Raw genomic sequence first — 22,750 nt, forward strand, 5'->3', positions numbered from 1 at the left:
CTCAATTCTCTTGGGGGTTAATAAAAAATACCTATGACTATCTGAATGTCACCTTCGAGATTTTTCCAGACTTTTGGTTCAATTTATATTTTTTTGCAATGTATGTATTTTGCAATATGCATGTGCATTTTATCACGCCACCAACTTAAAGTTTTTCAGTTTGGTCAGCTGGTATCAGTATACCTACCAGTGTAGAGAATGCCAAATGGCATTAAGTCCACCTATTGTAATTTTTTTGTGCAAAATAGTTTTATATAAATCAATATTTTCCCTTTTTTCAGGTGAAGGCCTAAAGCTGGCCTCGTCGTGTTCGGGGAGCCCGGCGCCGCCGCCGGTGCAGTGGCGGATGCGCAGAAAACCAGGTAATTATTGTTATTTGTCATATTAATTATGGATTAAGTTAATAGAACATACTAAACATACTAAAAAGAAAGAGGTAGTCTCTGCCTACCCCTCCGGGAAAGAGGCGTGATTTTATGTATGTATGTATGTAACATACTAAATATCAATATCAAACATTCTTTGAATTTCCAAAATTTTAATTAATGGTAATTTTCCGTGAGGACGGTTCAATGCGATTTTTTAGATGGAGTCGCGAAACAGCTATTGCGTTCATGAATACAGAACTTTTATCGGTTGAGAAGATGACATGCGACGAGAAGTTTTAATTGTGGTTATGAATACGATGAGATGATATGTCGAACGGTTAAAACGTGCAAAAAAAATGTGGCAATCGCTTCGTGGTCACAAGCAGATCCAGAGCTTCTATCCAGAGACGAACGTAATGAATGATAACGAATCAATGTGGCGAGAAAGAGCCCTCCATGATTAGTCCGCAGTCTGCAGCTTGAAATTTTGGAATTCATTCGGGAGAATCATTCTGATAATTAAACATTCCGATGAAGTTTGATTGCATGATATAAAATGCGTACGCGCTTTCTGATGAGTCGTTTATGTGACTCACAAATTTTCCCGGATAATATTCTTACATCTGTGAACAAAATCTAGCAAAATATCTACGCATTATAGCTAAAGGAATTTTCATGATTGATATTCTAACAAAATTCCTTCTTTATTTTGTTCTGGAACGAAAAAAATACAAAATCATCCAAAAGTAGCCACCTTAAATCGTTACAGTTGATCAAGAGTTTAGATTTTACATTTTCTTTGTCACTAGAAATTTAAAATAGGAATGTATTCTATTAATTTTGACTTTTTTCCATTTGTCTTAAATCACAAACTATTTTTCCGTTCAGTTGTCTTAGTCGTATGAGTACTATTATATATTCTGTGGTTGTGTAATATAACAAAACAATAACATTCAAAGATTACAAAGAAAATCATAACTCCACTTTTACTGTTGGAGAAACTACCTATTGGAAACTGTCCATCTGTTCTTACGTCAGCTCAGAGCTGACATCACCAAACCCCTTTTAATTGCTAATAGACTTAAATGGATCTAGTACACTAGTATGGAGATACGATCGGGCAATTATACTCCAGCAGTCGATTCCCAAGGCTATTTACACGTGTCGCATAATCGTCATTGCGCGTAGGGCTGACAAAGTCATCTGCTTATTTCATATCCCTATCTCGTAATCTATCAAATATTTAAAATGAACACTGACTGACTCATTGTCAGACATATCAACGCACGGCACAAACCACTGGATCAAGAGATTTGAAATCTGCCATATAATCCTGAAGTGGTCTTGGTGTACCTACACCAAAACAGGATTACCCGAAATTCCACGCAAATGAAAATTCACGGAACTTTTATTTTTACACGAACAAGGTCGCGGGCGTTCATTAACTGTTTAATAAAAATCTATCGTTAAATATTATTTTAAGTTACCTTACGTTTAATGTGGAGCGTCTTTCGAACGCCGCAATATAGTCAGTCGGTAGCAGATAGACACATCCCCAATTCCTATACAAACCACAACCGGCTGAACTAACAAACGTGCATATTAATCCGCGACCTTTTAATTCCATATATGGTATTTCGATGACGGACTTGGAGAAGTCATTTCGTGACGATTTTTAGCTTAAAAGTCATACGAATCTGGACACCTTAGGTAATCGCTGGCGAGTCAGGATAGTGAAAGCTCAAGGTATTAATAGCGGTCAAAGTTAACTAAAACTTGCTTTGAATTTGCTCTAGGTGAAAATATAGGTATTATGCTTAAATCACCATCGTGACAGTATATAACTACGCATACTTTATACGCATGGAAAAAATATTGATTTGTGTTTTCCTTTAAGATGATCAATCAAAGCTTCATAATACAGTATTCGGAATAATGTATGACGACAGAAGACAGTTGTTAGTAATAGTGAATTGTGACGTCTCAGCAAAAAACCAGGTTAATATAGGTACCTACTAAACCCTTAAGCGACAAACAGTATATTTCAACCTCCTCCAAACCTCGGCACCGATACCTTATACCTAATACCTTAATGTATTAAAATAACTTTCAGATAACACTGTGTCAAACAAGACGTAAAAAGTAATTGAAAAATGTCAAAGAGTCAACAACCCTGTCGCTTACCCCGTCACCAGCTTTCCCCGAAGTGTTTTCGATATTCGTAATTTGTCTGACAATTCCTAAACTTGATGGGGCTTTTAACTAAATTTGTTTGTGAGACGTCGTAATGAATAAACGGAAGGCTTCTGTTGTTTAATAGCGCAGTACCCAAAGAGATGTTGTTTTTGAAATATAAGTGACTAATTAATTATTTTAACGATACGATTGGTAAATTTTATCTGTATTAATGTAGTTGTTAGCAGGTAACATGTAAGTGTCCTGGAACTAAACGATTTGAATTACTGATGTTACTTCTTTAGTGAGTAAATTTGTAACAGTAAAAAAGACAGATATATTAAATAGGGTGGACGTAGAAAATGAAAATTTTCAGGAACATTTCCGACTTAATTTTCTTTATACGAGTATTAACTGTCGAGTAACGAGTAGTATCAGTATTAACTGAATACTTGGTAAAACTTTTACCAAAGGAATGCCTCGCTTCTAGGAGTGTAAATTGAGGTCTGACGTTTCTTTAGGTTTCAATTTAGTTTATGCAAGCTCTTATATTCTTTCTCCTGTGAGTAATGGTCTTAGTCATAGGCCTATATATACATATAATATTCATTGATGGCTATAATTTTAATATTATAAAAACACGTACATATGGTCTGTGACGAACATACATACAAATAATAACGTCTTCATCCTCTACATGGTAGATAGAGCCAAAAATCTCGAAAAGATTGGAAGGCCATGAATAAAATTCTAGATGGTAGACGGGAACACGATGATGGGAATTTAAGTTTAGTGTAGGCGGAACTACGGGAGAATAGTGATATCTATAATAGGGATACAATAGTATTCTACTTTCCAGGAAAACACCCGGCAACAACGTTTTCACTTCATTTAACAGTGTGAATATTGTAAGTACCAGTCTAAGGCTGGTTTCAGAGTGACGCCGGCGAGACGCGCCGTTGTTGGCTAGCGCCGGCACTGTGAAAAAAGAATGGCGTTTCCTTGCAAAGGGACAGTACCCGGCATATAAGTTACCCTTAGTATTTTACCCTTCTGAGATGAGCAGTAGCGTTTTCGATTTAAAAAATCGCAGCATCCATAGATAAGAATTTAGATTCAACTTCGTGCCAGGCGCTTTAGCAGCGCTGTCGACAGAGCGCGTCTCACACCCGACGTTTTTGAACTGTATTACTATGAAATTATCCTTGTGTTTTATTATAAGCGGGCGCGTGCGGCCGCCGCTGTTCAAACGCGAGACTCTGAGTCTGTAACCAGCCATAATGAAGGTTTCATGAAACATTCTGGCGGTTTATTCCCTTCTTGGGATAGAATGAACGTTTTAATTTAGTTAGGCTTTCCGTAGTAATGCGCTCAGTAATTTAAATAAAGGTATGCTTTTAGAATGTACTGCAGCTTAATCTACGCAATGTTAAAAGCTTTTGCTGATTCAGCTATTTAAACTCTAAAATAGCTGCAGTAATGTCATGTTTGATTTTTTTTAAATCTTGCCTTTGAATTTTTAAACTTTTAAAGAAAGCATTTTCATATTATTTTTAACAGTTTTTGTTTAATTACTGGATTGTATTAATACTAGGGTAGCTTATTCCGTTATCAACAATAATTGTTAAATAATATTTCTTATTACATTTTCTCTCCCTTAAAATTTAAATTTAATTAAACGTTTTAATTTTCTTATGCGTGTATTATTACTTTATCTGCTTTATCTACAAAATATCTTAAAAATTCGCAAAACTACCAATATCTTCGAGACATCTGTTTTCAGATAATTAGTCACGAGCGAGAGAAGTGCATTTAGTAAAAAAAACTTAACACACAAATTACAAAGCTCGTCAAAATACCAGAACATGAAAATCCGACCAATTTATCATTCACACTTCTCCCGACGTAAGTGCTAATCTACCAGCGCTTTTGTTTTCAATCGTGTAATTGACAGGATAGAACACGGGTTTACTGTACATTTTGTATGAGGTTCATTCAAAATGGTACATGATATTGCCATTTTCAATTTCTTGGTCGGTTTTGTGAAACTCTTGTGTTGCCTTAGTAGTCAATGCTACGTTAAATACACCAAAAGTAGAAAGTTTAATATTTACATCACATGACAAATTCTTTCAATAAACATACAACAGGTATGTATATAAAGTCTATTATTATCTTGAAATATTTTTTAATCGAATAATTTTTATAATGAAGTATGATTTATTGGTATAAAAGTAATTCGTTCTGATATCAGTCATTTAATTGCGCTTTCTTCTTTCCTTTATTTAGATTAGATTGCATGCCTTTATTTCAGACAAAAAAAAAACGGACTTAAGAATAATGTCCTGTTTATTTAGTAATTTTTGTGTAAAAATGAAATGCTACTTTGTCGATATGATTTTTTACACACAGTATATATGTATATTGCCAACTATACTTTGTGACATTCTTAGACAACAAGTATTGGCGACTATAAGATTTTCTTTTAGATTGCAAAACCCAAAAATACAATGCATATAAATCACACGCCTGTTACTCAATGCTGAGTAGGTATGAAAAATCTTTTGTATAGAGAATATAAGTGCCATGTATGAAGTCTTTGTATAATATAAAAATAAAACAGTTGTCTAGGAAAGCTTCGCACAAGAAATGTATAGTCCATTTGAATAATGTAGAAACTTTTCCTGTGACTAAAAGGTACCCATAATGTATACCTATCAGGTCTTAGGTCAAATTTGTTGTAGGTGTTTATTTTCTATATGTTTTCCGTATACATGAATTGGTAAATAAATAGAGTCGGCAGTTAAAAGACTCCTTAAGCACATCACTTTTAGCTGAAATGAATGTCTTTTATGTCGGATTTGAGAAAGAAAAGTAGCTGTTTTTCTACAGAAAAAGACATGAAGCATGAATACACCTATATATATATATATATATATATATATGTATATGGATACAATAATAGATTTAATACGGAATATTTTATTTTATTTTTCGATGCAAAGATATAACACAATATTATTCTGTTATTTCTCCCGATTTCTAGATAAAATAATGGAATAAAGCAAAATAGTCGCAACAAAAAGAGTTGAGTAATTTTGTAGGTGGCTGCAGACAAACGTTATACCATTTCCGAATAAAGACAAAGCTAGGTCTGCCTTCTTAGAGTTCCGTAGTTGAATAGCACTTATAAGGTTTCATTATCACGTCTATAATCCTTGCGGGGTAGACAGAGCCAACATCCTTACAGCCTCATTCAGCTGTATGGCTTACAGATGGAATTTATGGTGTAACGAACTACTTAATTATTTTTTTTTAAATCGTATTTATTTTGGTAAGATAAAATATTCATTCATTCGCCTCCAAAAAAAAAAATGTCCCCGCCCGCTCTAGCTTTTCATCTTTGCAGTGAAAAGTTGTGAAAAAAATTGGGTGTACTTAACATATTACAGAACTCATGAAAACTTCAAGCAAAATTGTTTTGAACAAAATCAATCAAGTACCTATGAGAAATGGAATAATTTCGAAATTTTGACCGATTATTTTTCATTTGGAATCCGTCGATTTGAAATTGTTGCTTTATTCATACTTTCATGTTACGTAAACTGTGTGTCCGACTCGCGCTTAGCCGGTTTTTCCTGATATATTTACTGGGTAAATACTTTTATTTACACATCAAGTCACAGTTGGTGGTCTGTATGGTTCATTGTTTTCATTTCCTTGCGTGAGGAGATGTGAGAAAATAAACTGATTGTGCTTACTAGAATTTAATTATTTCTTCAGAGTTTGTTCACCTCAAAGTAATAATATAAGTTTGTAATTAAGAAATACACAAAAGGTTATAGTTATAGAGATGTGGTAGGAACAGCGACATAAAAATGTAAGAACACAAAATTAAATAACTGAAATCTACATAAAGTTTTATTAAAATCAGATTTATCTTAATACCATCTTGATAAACGTGGCGCTTGAGTTTTGTAACTTACCTTATAGCAATAAGCTTTGTCTATTCCGTTGGAATTACCGGCCTTGAATTTATGTATACGCTAAATAACCGTATAAGCAAATGAATAATAAATAATTCACTAATTTACGAACTTGCATGAAGAGACTTATGTATGAATGGGGATGAAGCGAAAGCAGCGATTTTGGCAAGTGGAAATATATACATAGTTTCTGCCTACCCCTCCGGGAAAGTAGCCTGATTTTATATACGTACTTATTTTATTATGATATGGATACAGAAACAAACAATTTTTAAACTTTAGTAATGTTTTATTCGTAGCATCGTAGCACATCGTCGTAGCAAACTTGTAGCTCTTTGGTACAAAAATATTTAAGAATAATCTTTCTTGTATTGAAAAATTTATCTTTGAAGTATAAATTACCATCTGCAAAAACTTAATATTATTATTTTATAAATAAACACACTACGTCTTTATCGCTTACGGGGTTGACAAAGCCAATTATGTTAGTAAAAGTTAAAGTTATTACATTTCCCTTAAATGTCACAAAACGTCAACAATCTTGTATATATAAACTTACACTTAACAATATGTTGGGAATTCAGTGCACTATATATAATTTATGTATTTACGTTCACGAAAAGTTGGGAGTTAGTCGAAATATTTCAATTTGTACTAAAATACAGGCACTGATGTGAACTGAAGCGCGGCTTACAGTTGCATTTGAATTTAGTTTTATGCGATCCCAGTTGGAAAGTTCGGAAACAAATTGCTTTTATTTTTGTTTTATGTGAAACATCAAGGAGAATAATATCACTCTTCTTTCACTAAAGGCTTTAAAATGAATCAGAAAAGAAAAGTTCTGAATTAAACATTTTCTATAAATACGAGTATTTACTATATTGAAATTATATTCTAACGCGATATTTTGTTTAGTTTTCAATTTAATATTGTTTGTTGATTTTAAATTTTTCTACCACGTTTTATATAGTTCTATAAATAATTTTTTGCTATAAGTAATATATGATAAGTATATAAAATAATAATTAGATTTATCATTATATTGTTGCAAAAAAAACACAAGGTCCCAGGTTAGATGCTGACAGATCACAGAACGAACAATACTATCTAATATATCTTGTAGTTGTTTGAAGCTGAAATTTTGAGTTAATTTGAGAAATCAAGGGGAGAACTTTCAGTGGAATAACCGGAATTCCCGTGGGAACTAGTTATTTAGCGCACACGAAGTCGTGGGGCAAAACGAACTAGATTATCTACGAGTATTATAAATGTGGCCTTGAGTATTATTATTATAATGCTAGTACATAATGCCATTTGACTACGCAGTTGGTAACTATTACAGAATAGGACAATTATTCATCGAGCTAAACAAATTAATTAGCATATTGGTACATGCCCGCACCCATAATGGATTGGACGCGTCGTGGGTGGTCATATCTGATCTGTTGGTGTACCTACTATTTATATTAATATTAGAAACCTAATTATGATTTGTCTTACCTAGTGCGTATTCAAGTAATAGTAGGGTCTTATTATTTCATAATTCTATACTTCAAAATTGTATGTTATTAATGCGAACATTTGTTTGAATTTTCCCAAGGGCAGTCAATTATTCTATGACATATGATGAGCTAGGTTAAAATCGAATAATATTACTTTCAATTTTTTACAATAGGTTCTTACCAGTAATGCTTATTTGTTAAGTTTTAACCGACTTCGTCAATATAAATATAAAAATATCTTATATAAATCTAATTAAATATATTATTATCGTTTGATACCAAAGTATTTGTCATTCCGTAATTTCCATAAGTTTGCAATATTTCTGAACCGCTAACGTCAGACACGACACTGATTTGACAACGGTTAGACCTCGTTTTAATATCAAGAAACGCTTGTACGATATTAAACTTTTCATATGTTTTGATTGTACAACATGTCAGTTCGCCGTGTGATTTTTTATGAAAAATTTTATTAAATTTAACGGAAAATGATCTGTTTTAATTTTTCTTTTTCATTCTCGCCTTTCCCGTTATACGGGGTGGGCTTTCCTAATCATGCAGCCTCCTTACTTAAGACCTAGTAGTTTAATGTCCCACTGGACTTTCGTTGGCCAAGTCGTTTGAGGCCTTCCTTCCTCTCCCCCTCTTCCTAACAGCCATGAAAAGGCACTTTCGTACCCCATATACCATCTGAGCCTGACTGAGACAATAAGACTGAGAATTGACCAGTATTTTTGAATACTTAAAAAATGTTAAATCGTGCTTCTAAAAAAGGCAAAAGACCTTTGCTTTTTCGTCATTTTAGTTTTGGATGTAGTAGTACACAAATAGGTATGGTGTCAAATTACCCTTTAGTATTTTTTGTAATTTACAAAAACGTTTTATGTCAATACTTTTAAGGGATCACTTTTTCTGGATTAATTGCTGCGCTTAAATTTGACGAGACAATAATTCATTCGAAATCGAACACATGCATTGTGAGTTTTCTGTGAGGATCACAAAATTCACACCGAATTTACGTCAACATATAAAATAAATTTATGTACTTTTCATTTAGCAAGGAATATTAATTATGTTAGTTTGTTTTTTATTGTCACTATAATATTTAAGATAGGAAATTTTTCTCCAACCTTGATCACACGTCTTATTTATTATCTCTTGCGAATTCATTACTTTCAAATATCCCTGGGCAAAGTTCATATCATACATATTCTTTGTACCTATGTAGTGTGAATCTTCTATGAACTGGATTTTTAATGCTAGAATAACTTCCGTGGTTAAAGCTCTGTTCACATTGTACGGGTATGAAAAATGTTCTGCAAGAATTTTTTTAAAGCTTAATCGTTGCATCTTCTCCTCTCTGAAGAGGCACCTGGGATCCGTCCGTTATCACGATCCTGGATTAGGTACCTGTTTTCCTTACGTTATGATCTCTGTAACCACATTAATAGTAATTGATTAATTACACTATACGTATTTGACCACAGAAAATATATAAGAACGTGATGCGATACAAAAAGCACCACATTAATTTTTTTCCCCTTCGGCTCAAGTTTCTTTTAACAGCAATATTTTCTTGAACCTAGTGTACATGTAATGGAGACAGAATATCAGTTTTGGTAAAAAGGTTCGACTGGCAGAGAATGATATGTGGCCTGTGAATCTAAAATAAATGCCTTAATTTGGTCACATTATCTCTGTGGGCCTATGGATACATCCTAACCCGTTGAATGTTATTGTTTGTTACGGTATATTCCCGGTGACGTAAACCGAACTAACGGAGTATCCAAAGCAAACACGGCTTCGGATCCGAAAAGTCTGACAAATGTGCCACTCGGTACATAAATAGAACTAACCGGCTTATATTTAACTGACTTCAAAAGATGTGAACAACTTGGTTAACTGATGTGGACTAACGCCAGGAGTTAGTCCCGGTTACGTGTTTGTTCCCCGGAGAGGAACTTGAATTGCGCGTGCGATCACGATTTTGGATTGGGAATCATAGGGAGAGCTAACAATAAAATACTCGCAAATACTGAAAGGTCATATTTAGCTGCATTACCGTATATATGCCGATAGGAAATCTGCAGGGGAGTCTAATGCATAATGGATAATATTTACATATCCATTTGCAATTAGAACATCGGTTGGCAATCAAACTATTGTACATAACACAGAAAAGAGTATATTAGGAAATTATGTAAAATCGAGTTATTTATTTCATCAAAAAACTTAAATAAAATTAAGCATATTTTACATTTAAATATCATATGATCCTCAAAAGGAAAGCCCATTTAACATAATACATGTCAGACAATCTTGTCTTACGAACAAAACCCAGATATCCCACTAGGGATTTGTTCAAACCATAATCCAAGACCGTACGCAGAACAGTCTGCATATACCTCGCTCGTAAATATCGGACTTAGAGAATAAATCTTGAATATCAGGCCTTTAACATCTGACGTTCTGGATTTTATGTCTATTTCAACGATAATGATTTGTCTACTTTATGGATAAAGGGGTAGACTCTTTTGATTGCTATTGCAATTAAAATAATAATCTTTATTGGATTAAAAACAATTTCAATTTTATTCAAAAATGGTTAATTTTGTTTATGGACATGTCAGTGATGATGTTCTTGACAAACCAAAAATAGCCATCTAATTTGAGACCATAGCGTGACCTGTAAGCACTCAAAATCAGAGCCCTGATTAGGTAGCCCCTTAGAATAAAAGTTATCCCATAGACTGCCGATTCAAATTCGGCGGATAGCATATTTCGTAAAATGTATTTGTCTTTATCCCTTACGGGATAAACAGAGCCAATGGTCTTGAAAAGACATTAAAGACCCGTTCAGCTGTTTGGCTTATTGATGTAATGGAATTTCAAATACTCTACTTCCATTTCCTAGTAATAATATTCTCGGAACACAAATGTATCAAAACTTTGATTGATTTAGGTAGTTTTACGCACGTCCCTTACAAGATTGTTGTATTTGTAGGTACTCGTAGACTTCAAACTGCTAAAGTAACAGAACTTGTAACTGTATCCCTTTAACAACATTGTTGCTTAAACTCAGCCTCTACGTGCTTTCCCAGGCGGTCATTTTACAGTCTTAGACGTGAAATAGATATTACTATGTCTTAGACTTATACTAAATTGTTTGATGTAAAATTACCCCAACGCTCTATGGCAAAACGGTCAAATTAATGATAGATTTTTTTGTTATCTATTATGACTTGAAATTTAAAACGTTTGTCCACTATACAAAAAAGGCTTCTGATTTCAATTTTTAAAATTTCTTTTTTATTTTTTTATTTAATTGAATTGGGATGTTTGCACCATTTTAAGTAACGACTACATTTACCTATCTCAGTCAATATAAATGACTGCCAAGCATCTTATCGAGACAAGTGGAGAGAAACAGTGTTATACGCCTTCAAGCAACATTCTTGACGACTGCTCTGTTAAAAAAGGTATGAAAAAGAGAGAGATTTTATATAAAATCTTCTTCTATAAAATCCTACGCATAATCCACCGGTTTATTTTATTCTTTTAACAATATATAATATTTTTATCGCACCGTTTTCTTCATTGTCGTTAAGTTTTTATTCGTATGTCGTCGAAACGTCCGAGATAATATTATGGTACGTTTACACGCGCGTTTAATACCTGTATTATTTATAATTAGAACAACGTGAAAGTTTATAATAAGATATTTTTTTACTTATGAATATGATATTAGCCCAGTAGAAAGAATAAAAAACAATTCAGACCTATATTTTGAGTGATCTATAGGTATTAAAAAAAAAGTGTTACGAAAATACGAGTTTTTGCCACACATTTTTGCCTCTTTATTAAAGGATAGAACGTAGGTATTTCCGACATAAATACGGATGTTTAATTCATAACCACTGAAAATAGCATTCAGTTGTTCAAACGTGGGTGTACTGAACTCCTATTCTTTAAGATACGAGTATTAGGCGTTATTTTCGTGCAAGGAAAATATATTTTTAAACGATTTACAATATGGCCTGAGCTAACTTGGCCTTCGAATATTTTTGAGACTGCAGGCTTTGTTTACTCCGTTAGGATTAAGGTGGTGATATTTTATGTATATGAGCAGTATAAATCATTTGTTAAATAAATGTAACCTGCAAGCTTCGACTAAATTTTATTACTTGAAAGTTATTGTACCGAAATGTTTTCAATTCAATTTAATTTCTTAAGCCTAATTCCATTTACCTTACTTTCTTTGATTATTAATTTCTTGGAAACAAATATAAACAACTCATTAGTGACTATAATCAAAATCCAATTAACGTGTTTTGGTGTAAATCCATTCGGCGGGAAATACTGTTGAAACGTGGAATATTTGTACCGGAACTCTTAAATGTATTACTGATGTAATTAAGTAATAGAAAATTGATCGGTTTTCTAATAAATCCAATGTTAGGCGGAAAAAGGATTATCCCAATCGCCTTTAGACAAAGAAAAGGGCTAAAACTATGTGCAACAACAAAAAAATCACGCCTATTTATTGAAGGGGTAGGCAGAGATTTCATCCACTTGCCACGATCCTTAATTTATTCCATTCATAACGGTTTTGGGTTCGCTTGACCTGACCTTTCCAGCCAAATGTCCTCGATTTGATCCACGTCTTCACAATTTTAAATAAATAAATGAGTGTAACTTTGGTATGACTTGCTACTTACTGGGCTAGTTATAATTATGTGTTAACCAAAGAAAAACCTCTGTATTCAGTGACCATGAAACTAATCTTGGTTTTTACCCTTTAGAAATCTGAACTAGGCCTTATAATTCAGACTCAGATTCTGCCACTAAATCCATACCAATTAATTCCGTGCCAATACTATAAGCTGATGTCACAGAACTCATTCACAAATTTCATGGTTTACAAATTGTATCAACATCACTCTATTTCCGCGGTTAGTATATGGATTGTGGAATGGAAACAGGTTAAGTGAGCAGATTAAAGTGCGCGCCACTGCAGCATTTAGGCGAGTCTAATTATCTTAATTAAAAGTAAAATCTTTATACGAGTACAGTGAAATAAAACCCGGGTTTTGCGAGCTTGCAACTCATTCTGTTTTCTATAGAAACCTGAAAATTAGTGTGTGTTCTTATGAGAATTTCGGGATTTGTCTTCTTCCTGACGTTAATTCCGTTGACATCCTCATCTCTTCTGGCGAGGAGTTCGGGGTGCACTTTTTGAAAATGATGCTTGGCTTAGTCAGGATTTCTCACGAAGCGATTCCCGTCTGTCTTCCGCAACCTTTGCAGGAGAACCAAACCAATAATAGATTGGTAATAGTAATTTCGGAAAAAAGCAGCTTATATTAATCTTGAAAGTTTATTTCAGCTCTGAGCTGATTTAATTAACATCTGTAAAGGCGTTTATATCCTTTTTTTCTATAAACAACACTACATATTTTCTCTTAATAGCATAACTGTATGTGTGAACACTATGTTCATGTATGCGGACATGATCCAAGCCCGATTTTTTAAGCCCCCTACATATATCAATGTCTATAGTTCTATCAGTGATAGCCAACTGTTTGTTTGCACTGCGGCAGGGGTCGCCAACCCACTGGCATTACCACATGCGTACCGGTGACACCGTTCTCAACGGCTCCAAAAATACATTTACTGAATGAACAGCCGACTCAAATTACCACACGTTCTGAAAATTAAAGGCATAATTCTAAAATTAAGCCGGATTATTTTTCTTTGTAGATAACTTGTCATAAGAAAGCCCAGTAAAATAGTCCATTTGGACAAAATAATACGCATCGACCGAATTTTCGACTCCTCTAACTTATCACGTCTAGCTAAACGTAATCGTACATTCGAGTCTTTTCGAGATCATTAACTCTGTCTACCTTGTAGAGGATTAAAACGCGATATATTATATAAAACCGGGACAACGGTCAAATACCTACAGTACTATTTACTGTGTGGCCATCCTACACCCGACTCCGTACAATCCTGAAATGACCGTGGAAAATTTCACATCCGGTATACACTGGAAAACTTACGCTCACGGCACACCAAAACAGTCTTTGTATCCATATACGAGCAGCTAAAATCGAATGTACATTCAGGAAAATAAAACACTACTTGCAGATTTCAAATTGAATGTGAAGTGTGAACAACTCTTGAAAAGATTGGTATCAAAACCGGTAAAACAGGTTTTTTTTTTTAATTTGTGAACATTTACTACAATTCTTAATTTTGACAAAAATACTCATCCTCAATTAATTACTTATTTTAATTTCAAATCATTAAACATATATCGATTATAATTCAATTCACATACTTGTGGAGCGTTTTCCCTTTAGTATGTTTCAAGACCGAGAGATCTTGGTGATTCGATTAAAAAATAAAGCTATGAACCCCTCTTGCACTCTTGCCTCTACTTGCACATGAATTGAATTGCCTTATGATATACTTAATTGAGATTCAGATAGTGACGGGTCATTGCTAGCCTATTGCCTAAAGAAGAATTCCAAGTAGTGCCTTGTTTTCCTTCATCTAGTGTCACCAGCTCTTTTTGTGGTTCTTTGATAGCTGACCAAAAGTGGACTGGACTGACTGGAGGTCAACTTTCGTGTTAGTTTTTTCAGTCATATTTTTAGTCATATTTTGGGTGGCGAAATTATGACATCGCTCTTTTGCGTCTTTCGTAGAAAACGTAAATAAATCTTAACATTTTCTTTCATCGCAAATACGGGCGGGATTCCGCTATCACAGAACGATTGATTGTAATTGCTAAAACTGATTCTGTTTCTTGTAACGAAAAAATGTCTATCGATCACAATGAAACAAAATACTTATAGAGCAGAAGAAGAGTCGGAAATACTATGCGAGTTAGTCAGATAGGATATCGATAAAAAATGCATAAATTTGTCACAAAAAAGTGATATTTTATAAATTATCACTTTTATGCTTTCTTTACGAAACACCAGTTTTAGAGACAATATTTGAGAAGAATCATAACTCTAAATACTGTTTCTTTATTTACTTGACACTTCGTTGGTTTTTTTTTCTCAGTTTAAAACAAGTGAAATTCTCGAAGTGAATTATAGTGACTCTGAAACTGTTCTTGAACGGTGATTTGATTTTGTCATCGTCAGATTAGTTGACTGGTCCTTTCATCTCTTAAAAGATTCGTCAGCAGAAATGTCAATTTTGTCGGTAAATAGTTCGAAGGTAAAAGTCCTCTCGCCAGAACGCCTGAGGATAACATATTATTGCCATCGAACTATTCGTAGGCCATACTGTTATCAGGGAATGGTTCCAAACTCTTTTATAGTTTTGTAAAAAAAAGATTATAATAAGCTATTCTTTGCGTATTGCACTCTCAATGTGAACTTTATGTATTCAAATCTTTGATATCAAAATAATCTACCTCGAAGGAAAAAAATTAAAGTTATTTTTCTGTTAATTTCTTATTTGCAATATCGGATTGATTTGGAAAATAACATTTTATTCGGTCAACAACGCCAGCGTGTGTACATTCTTCAGAGTAAAGTGATTCTGCGTCGATCAACAAAAAAATGGGCCAAGTGCGAGGTGGACTTTATCACGAAAGTTCCGATAGTTTAAACTAACATTAAATATTGCTCTAATTAAATAAGAGCACTAGGTACAAGTCTTAAACTTGTTATAAACTAATGGCTGCTAGAGTGTTTTGAGACATGCAACACAAAGTCACTATACAATATCTTGATTGTGTTGACTGAATCTTAGAGGAACATTTTGGTTTAATATCAGTAATTACGCGAAAAAATTGTTAAATAGGTACCAGAAGTAAACGCTTAGACTGAAAAAAAATGTGACAATGGTTAAAGATTTAATTTTCAATACGAACATAAGGAAGAAAAGATGAAATAAACTCCTGAGTTTAGAAATTTGGCATGGCTAGTATATAAACATGTTGCTTGAACTGAGACTAACCTAATAATAACTAGGATTAACCGAAACATAATAAATAGGTCATGATGATGAGCAAAAATTAAGCTATAAAAAGTCCAAATCGCTGCCCAATAAATCAACGAATTCTAAAAAAGTTTGAAAATCTATCAATCCTTTATACCATGCGATTTGAAGAGAAAATATCGGCATTAATTTATTAAGGGCCAAAGCAGACGAGAGGCCGTGATAAATGGCGGTAATTTATTTAAACGATATTATTTCTGAGGGTTCTCCTTTCACGATCCTCTTGTAAGATGACTAGACAGCGGTTATTTATTTGGGCCCTCGTTAAATCTTTCTTGGACCTGTTTAGGAATTTATTAAGGCATTGAATGACAATTACGAAATATAATTTATTAACACCGAAATTATGGAATTTGAATTTACCGTATTTTGCAATTTGCATACTACGAAGATCCTAATGGAAATATTTCATGTAATGATGAGAATCGTAAACGTTGGCCTCTGAGGGTCCGTGATAGAATCTTGGGTTCTGGGATACTACATTTTATCTTCAGTAATTTTTTTTTCAAAATTAATTTCTGGATTTCCAAGAATATGTTCTTATATTGAAATAAATGATTTTTCTTTAAATGAGAGGAGTAGATACACATATAACTTTATATACCTAGTGGTCTCTTTTTCAGCATTAAAAGGCACTTCACTCAAATGCCACATTTAGCTGGATCAATCATTAATAAAATAATGATTCAGAAATGCTGACAGTATGCTAATCATTTTCCTTGATTATAAAACGAAATTGTTATTCTTAATGTCAAAAGAAAGAAAGAAATAAGAAAAATTATAAATAAAAAGTATTTTTTACACAAAAAAGTACTTAACTTAATAATGTGAATGCCATAACAGTCCTGTGACACGCTGAACACGTTCAGCAGTGATTTTCAGAAAGAACCTTGTAATTAAATTGGCTATGGTTTACAACGAAAAACAAAGAAATGAGCTGCTGGTCTATAGTTTGTTTCATCAAATTTGGTTTCTTGGCAAGTCAATTGGCGCCTCTTCAGTGCTTAATAATAAGTACAGAAACACTGAACCCAGCTTGACCTACATCTAGTTTAAATCTTGCCAAAGGATTGATGTTATAAGACTTCTACTCATTTTTCACATTCATATCTCATCACAATTATTTGTTAAAAATTATTTTATGTTTAAGGAAACCCACGAAAAAGCTTTTAATTTGTCAATTTTTTTTATAATGAAAGTCTTTATGAACTTTAATGTTTCCAAGTCTTCAAAGAGTATCAAAAGCTCGGAAAGCTAATTAGATCAAACGTAAAATTTATTTATCTCCTCAGGCAGTTCCTAACTTTTGTTGTACGTCTATTTAAGTAACTTTATGGTAATATGATTGGCTTTTACGGTGGCTTGTGGCAAAGGAAGAAAGCTACAAAGAGAACAATAAAACAAAGTTCGGTACACTTTAAAGGTAGAGCAATGACTTTAACGATAGTATTCATGTCGATTTCGGTACTTAAGGTAAGGGAAGTTATAAGTACTTAGTTACCGTTGAATTAGTAACCGTTATTAGAATTAGAAAGAAATATCTGTATAGGTAATTCTTCAAAAAATATTTTGTAACCCTTTGCAAGTTAACTACTAGTTTAACCTGTATAGTTCGTCCAGTACCTACATATTTATTTTCTACGAGATCCAAATTTCATAAATACTATATTATATACCTACTAATATTATAAATGTGAAAGTGAGTTTCTTTGTTTGTTAGTTAACTCTTCACTGTTAAACCACTGAATCGATCTGCATGAAATTTTGTAAACATATGTATAGTGTGAAGTGAGTACAGGGAAGGACATAGGGTTTCAAACTGGTAAAAATAGTTCTCGCGGGATTTGCGAAAAACTTCTCTTATTTTATAGGATGTGCTAAATTCGCGCGGGCGAAACTGCGGGTAAAATATTGTGTGTAATAAATAGCTCTATTTTATGAATTATTAATTGCCATTTTCTACATACATACATTCACTTTCCTCCTTCTTTGTCCCTCAGACCTCAGGTAGTTGGATAATTTTCTAATTTTGACAAAATTTATTTTATTGCTTTCGTCCGTGACAATCCTTTAATTTATTGTAATGTCATTCTAAGTATTGTACTAAAAATACACTGAGTGATTCAACTTGACGAAGAATTCGACCTCTGTATAAATAAATTTTCAGCATTTTCATGCGATTGTTTGCCGAAATATAAATAGAATCAACGCCTGGAGGCGACATCTGAATATAATTCAGAAAGACATCACTTTAATAAGTATTGATAAATATAAGTAAAAGGTCGCTGAATATTGATGAAGAAATCTTTAAACCAGAATAGAGTTTTTGCTGACTTTTCATATTTTTGAATGCTTAAGTTTTTTAAATGTTTGACAACCATAAATTATGTAATAATAATTAATCAGTACAGAATAGCAACAATAAACTTGAACAAAATGAAAGTATTCAGCATACTCGGCGATCATTATGATCGAAGGCAAAACTCAATCAAGGAATTATTTTAGGACATGGGCGACCAACCTGTCACATTCTCTGAATCTCAATTATATTATTAAATCATTTATCCAACCCGGTAAAACGACGCCTATGGTTTTTGGTTCTATTAACACCACATGGCCATAAGTAATAAAAACGTCTAAAAAAATTGGCGTTATCTCTATTTCGAAATATGATTTGATAGTAGGTACTTATAGGTAGCAGGTATATTATGTTATAGGTAAAAAAAAAAAAAATTATTCTCTGTTTGGGTACCGTGAAATTTCTGATTGTAGTTTGAACATCATCTTTAGTAGCGAATACTTATCTGAGCGGTGTTATTCAACTTTTATTCTTGTTTACATAGAGGTATCTACCATTAACGTTCCATTGTTGAACTTCTAAGAAACTTTAAAAACTCGCTTCGTTAGGTACATTATTTTTTTTTTTCAAATAAATCAGATCGTACATACTTCATTTCTTCAGTACTAGTCGCCTTATATTTATTCGTCAATTGGCTGACACTTAAGCTTTCAAGCGACAGATTAAAGAAATATTATGTTAGGGTGCAATAATTCTGGTTTCGCAGACACAATGTTGTAAATGAAATAATTTGTTGTAGTAAAAAATCACCTTCGTTGTCAAGTTGACTATTAATTCAAAAGATCGTATTTAGAATTAAGACGCTCTGTTTTTTTTAAATTTCATTTGTATTTAAATGTTTTGTATACTTGTTGATGTTATAATAAAATCTGTAAGCTTATTAACGTTAACGTTTTTTATTATTATAGACACATAATATGATATTGTTATTAAATGTAAACAGTGTTTTTTCTTACAGGTAATTTCTATATAGAAGGAAAATCCAATGGATATCATCCATGTGAGTTTATTTGTGTGTTTTTTTTTTAGTTTTTAGCCAACATTTTTTCTGTCCACCCAAGGTTCAGGTTACTTTTTTTTTATTTCATTATAGAAATACAATATAAAGCAAAGGCTATTTTGACATTATTAAAATTAAATTGTATTGTTTATTTCAAGAGTTGTTTTTTATGTTATAAGTAGACGGGAATATATTTATTTCCTAATAATTAATATCCACAAGAGTATGCTGTGGCAGTTTATTTCACTGAACTGAACTGAACAGTATTTGTCATCATTGTAAAAAGTATGTTTACAACTAAGATATTAAAATGACTTATAAATGTAATAGATCTTACGGAGTTACTTAAACTGCCATATAATTACGTAGTGTAGATCTAATTTTACAGAGAAATCTGTATATTTTTTAAGCATCGCCTCTATCACATTTGAATTTCTGTCAATAAGAATATCTGTTCCAAAATGGATATTTACGAGTGTTCAGCATACTCAGAAAGTTCATTCATTACTCATCGTCTCCTATCGCGTCTGCTATTGATAAACAATGTCACTGCATGACTTCACTTATCCGCGACTGTTATGTGTCTTCTTTACGCGTCTTTCTTTTGTTTAAAAATATAGATTAAGTTTCTTTATACAATTTGCTTTTAGAAGTTATACTTTCAATGCCTCTGTAGGTACTCTCTACTGTTTTAAATTTCCGCCGATTCTAACATCAGGAAAACTTGTGCAATTGCAGAACTGTTGTGTTTTTGCTGTTTATCAGTTAATATTCGCGTGTGTGCATCGTATGAGTGGTGGGTTTATGCGACTTGCACGTGTGTGCGATTAGTATCAGTGTGGGTGTTCCTGCCGACGAGAGGCGCGCGGCCGGCGGAGCGCGGTCGCTCGGTCGCTCGGCGCCAGTCGTGGAATCGAGCGCCGCGGGGCTACCGCGTTGTTTCAATGTTGAGCCCTCACTCGCGATCCCAATAACTTTGTACACTGGAAACTTTTCAAAGCAATTCCTGCCGGATTCGATTGATGCGCACAGCCCCAGAGTTGTGAGATCAAATCTCAGAAGGTGCTCTACCTTGCGAGTAATTATATGTGCATTGTCGCGTGTTTATTCGAATCGGTCGGTCTATTTTTGAATATTCTCTAAACACTTCGCCGCAAAGTTTTCGAAACGCAGCAGCCCGCCGGAAACGGGTTAACGGCCGCAGTGTATGCACGCCTGCATCGCGGCTCTTGTGTTTTTGTTGACGGATAACATTTTGTGCAGTTAAGTTCCACTGTTCAATCCGAGAAACGTTATCTGTAAGTATGACCCCGGTTGATTTACGATACTAGCTGTTCTGTTGCAAGTTTGCCCATTCACGGTTGAATCTGAACTGTTTTCTTATGTCACGTAATTAAATATTGAACATCTGCCTGTTGATTGTCTAATACGGTCACAAAATTGTTTATGAGAGTCTTTAAACTTGTAGAATCGTAAAAATACAAACAATATGACGTAGTCACATTGAACGACGTATCTTCTAACATGTGTTGTTGTAGTGTGCTCGCATACGCATACGCATTCTCACATACACTATAAAATAAACGTATGTGTGTATGGCTGTATTACAAGCTTGCTGCCAACATATTCTGTTGTATGTAAGTACTGATGTTGAACGAAGTTAAAGTCGATTTAACATTAATGTAGATGACGAATAATTTCACAAATAAAAATAAACACCACATTCGTTGTGTGTTTATAAAGTTGAATGATACATTGTACACATATTTACACGTATTTTAATTTCATGAAAACATGAAAGAACTGTAGATGGGCGACTTTTTAAAAATCTATGTAAGATTTTTAAAAAGTATAACTAAACTTACTAACTAACTAAATTTACTTATAATAATGGTAAATAATATAAAGTATTTACCATTATTATAAGTAAATAAAATTCATAAATAATATGAAATAAATAAAACAAATTGAGTTGGCCCCGAAGTATGTTCGAAAATTGTTTTACGAGATAATAACTCACCGATACCATATTTTACAACTCATGTAAGCATCCTCATCATGCCCTGGCCGGGGTTCGAACCCGGGACCTCCGGCGTTATAGACAAGCGCACCACTGCTGCGCTCTCCGTCGTATAGGTGTTTCAATGCAATAGCTCTATTCCCTTTTTGCAGTAATTTATACGCATCCCGTTCAATTTTCTGCGATCACGAGAATGTGTATAATTTGCAAAAGTTTAGTTGCGTGCAAATAAATAAGTACCAACGTAGTTAAGTTTTCACATACATAATATTATACATACATATGGTCAATGGTCACGTCTATATCCCTTGCTAGGTAGACAGAGCCAACAGTCTTGAAAAGACTGAATGGCCACGTTCAGCTATTTGGGTTAATGATAGAATTGTGATTCAAATAGTGACAGGTTGCTAACCCATCGCCTAAAAACGAAACCCAAGTTTATGAGTCTTTCCCTTAGTCGCCTTTAACGACATCATAAATAATTTTTATAGAAAGCTTAGTAATATAACAATTTTAAAGTATAAAAGGGATGTTTTTTGTGCTTAACCAAATGTGATACAAAAAGTGCGTCGTATGGGTGCGATGCCAAATGTATACTTACAACAAACTAGATGAAATAATTCAGATTTTTTGAATTACTACTAAATTACTACAAAAGAAAAATATTGTAATGCGGTCCGACCATTTTGAAGTGTAATTTTTCTTATTCTTTTAGGTAATAGATGGCGCTACTGTAACATAGAAATATCAAAATAAGATTTGTTGGATGTAGGCTAGTTTATTAATGTTACAGAAAAAGCCGTGTGTCTTATATATATGTTATATTCACATCTGAAAAAGTAGCCAAAGACTTTAATGATGGAATTGATATTGCCTCCGAACTACATGTTCCGGGTTTAATCCCCGCTTGGGTCAAGGCGGAGAGTTATCTTATCCTGGTTGACCTGGGGTCTTGGATGACATGTAAAGGTGTGTGTTTATCAGATTCGTCTACCCCAATATAAATTACATAAATTTTACCATTTAGTTTGGCTTTCATTGGTTTTGCTGTGGTTAGCTTAGTATATGTCAATTTGACGATATCATAATAAAAGCCTGATAAGTAATAACTTAAAAGGATAAAATAAGCTAACTTATCTTTAGACATGCAATATTTACTTAATGTTTATAATCTTACTCACCTTTGCGTGTAATCGTTTACCCTCCACCCAAACGCCCACGTTTCACCTAATAAAATGTATTAAATTGTATGTACTTACTTATAGCAATAAAAAGATAATGGAATCTAAGTTCTGATCAGCTGATTAGCATATGT

At 33.4% G+C, this 22,750-nt stretch overlaps 1 protein-coding gene across 13 annotated transcripts in view; it reads left to right on the forward strand.

Moving 5' to 3' along the window:
* Positions 1-22,750, forward strand: part of LOC106143408 (dual 3',5'-cyclic-AMP and -GMP phosphodiesterase 11) — a 175,776-nt gene that overhangs the window by 42,807 nt on the left and 110,219 nt on the right. For 5 of the 13 annotated variants that reach the window (XM_060949024.1, XM_013345478.2, XM_060949017.1 and 2 more), the window contains one exon: positions 282-362. In XM_060949024.1, coding sequence (XP_060805007.1) covers positions 347-362 — 16 coding nt within the window. In that variant the 5' untranslated portion in view covers positions 282-346. Of the gene's footprint in view, positions 1-281; positions 363-19,358; positions 19,416-20,304; positions 20,714-22,750 lie in introns of those variants that run through there. The other 8 variants (XM_060949020.1, XM_013345474.2, XM_013345479.2 and 5 more) reach the window with 3 other exon arrangements.

This window comes from Amyelois transitella, chromosome 17 (genome assembly GCF_032362555.1).
Source record: "Amyelois transitella isolate CPQ chromosome 17, ilAmyTran1.1, whole genome shotgun sequence".
NCBI lineage: Eukaryota > Metazoa > Arthropoda > Insecta > Lepidoptera > Pyralidae > Amyelois > Amyelois transitella.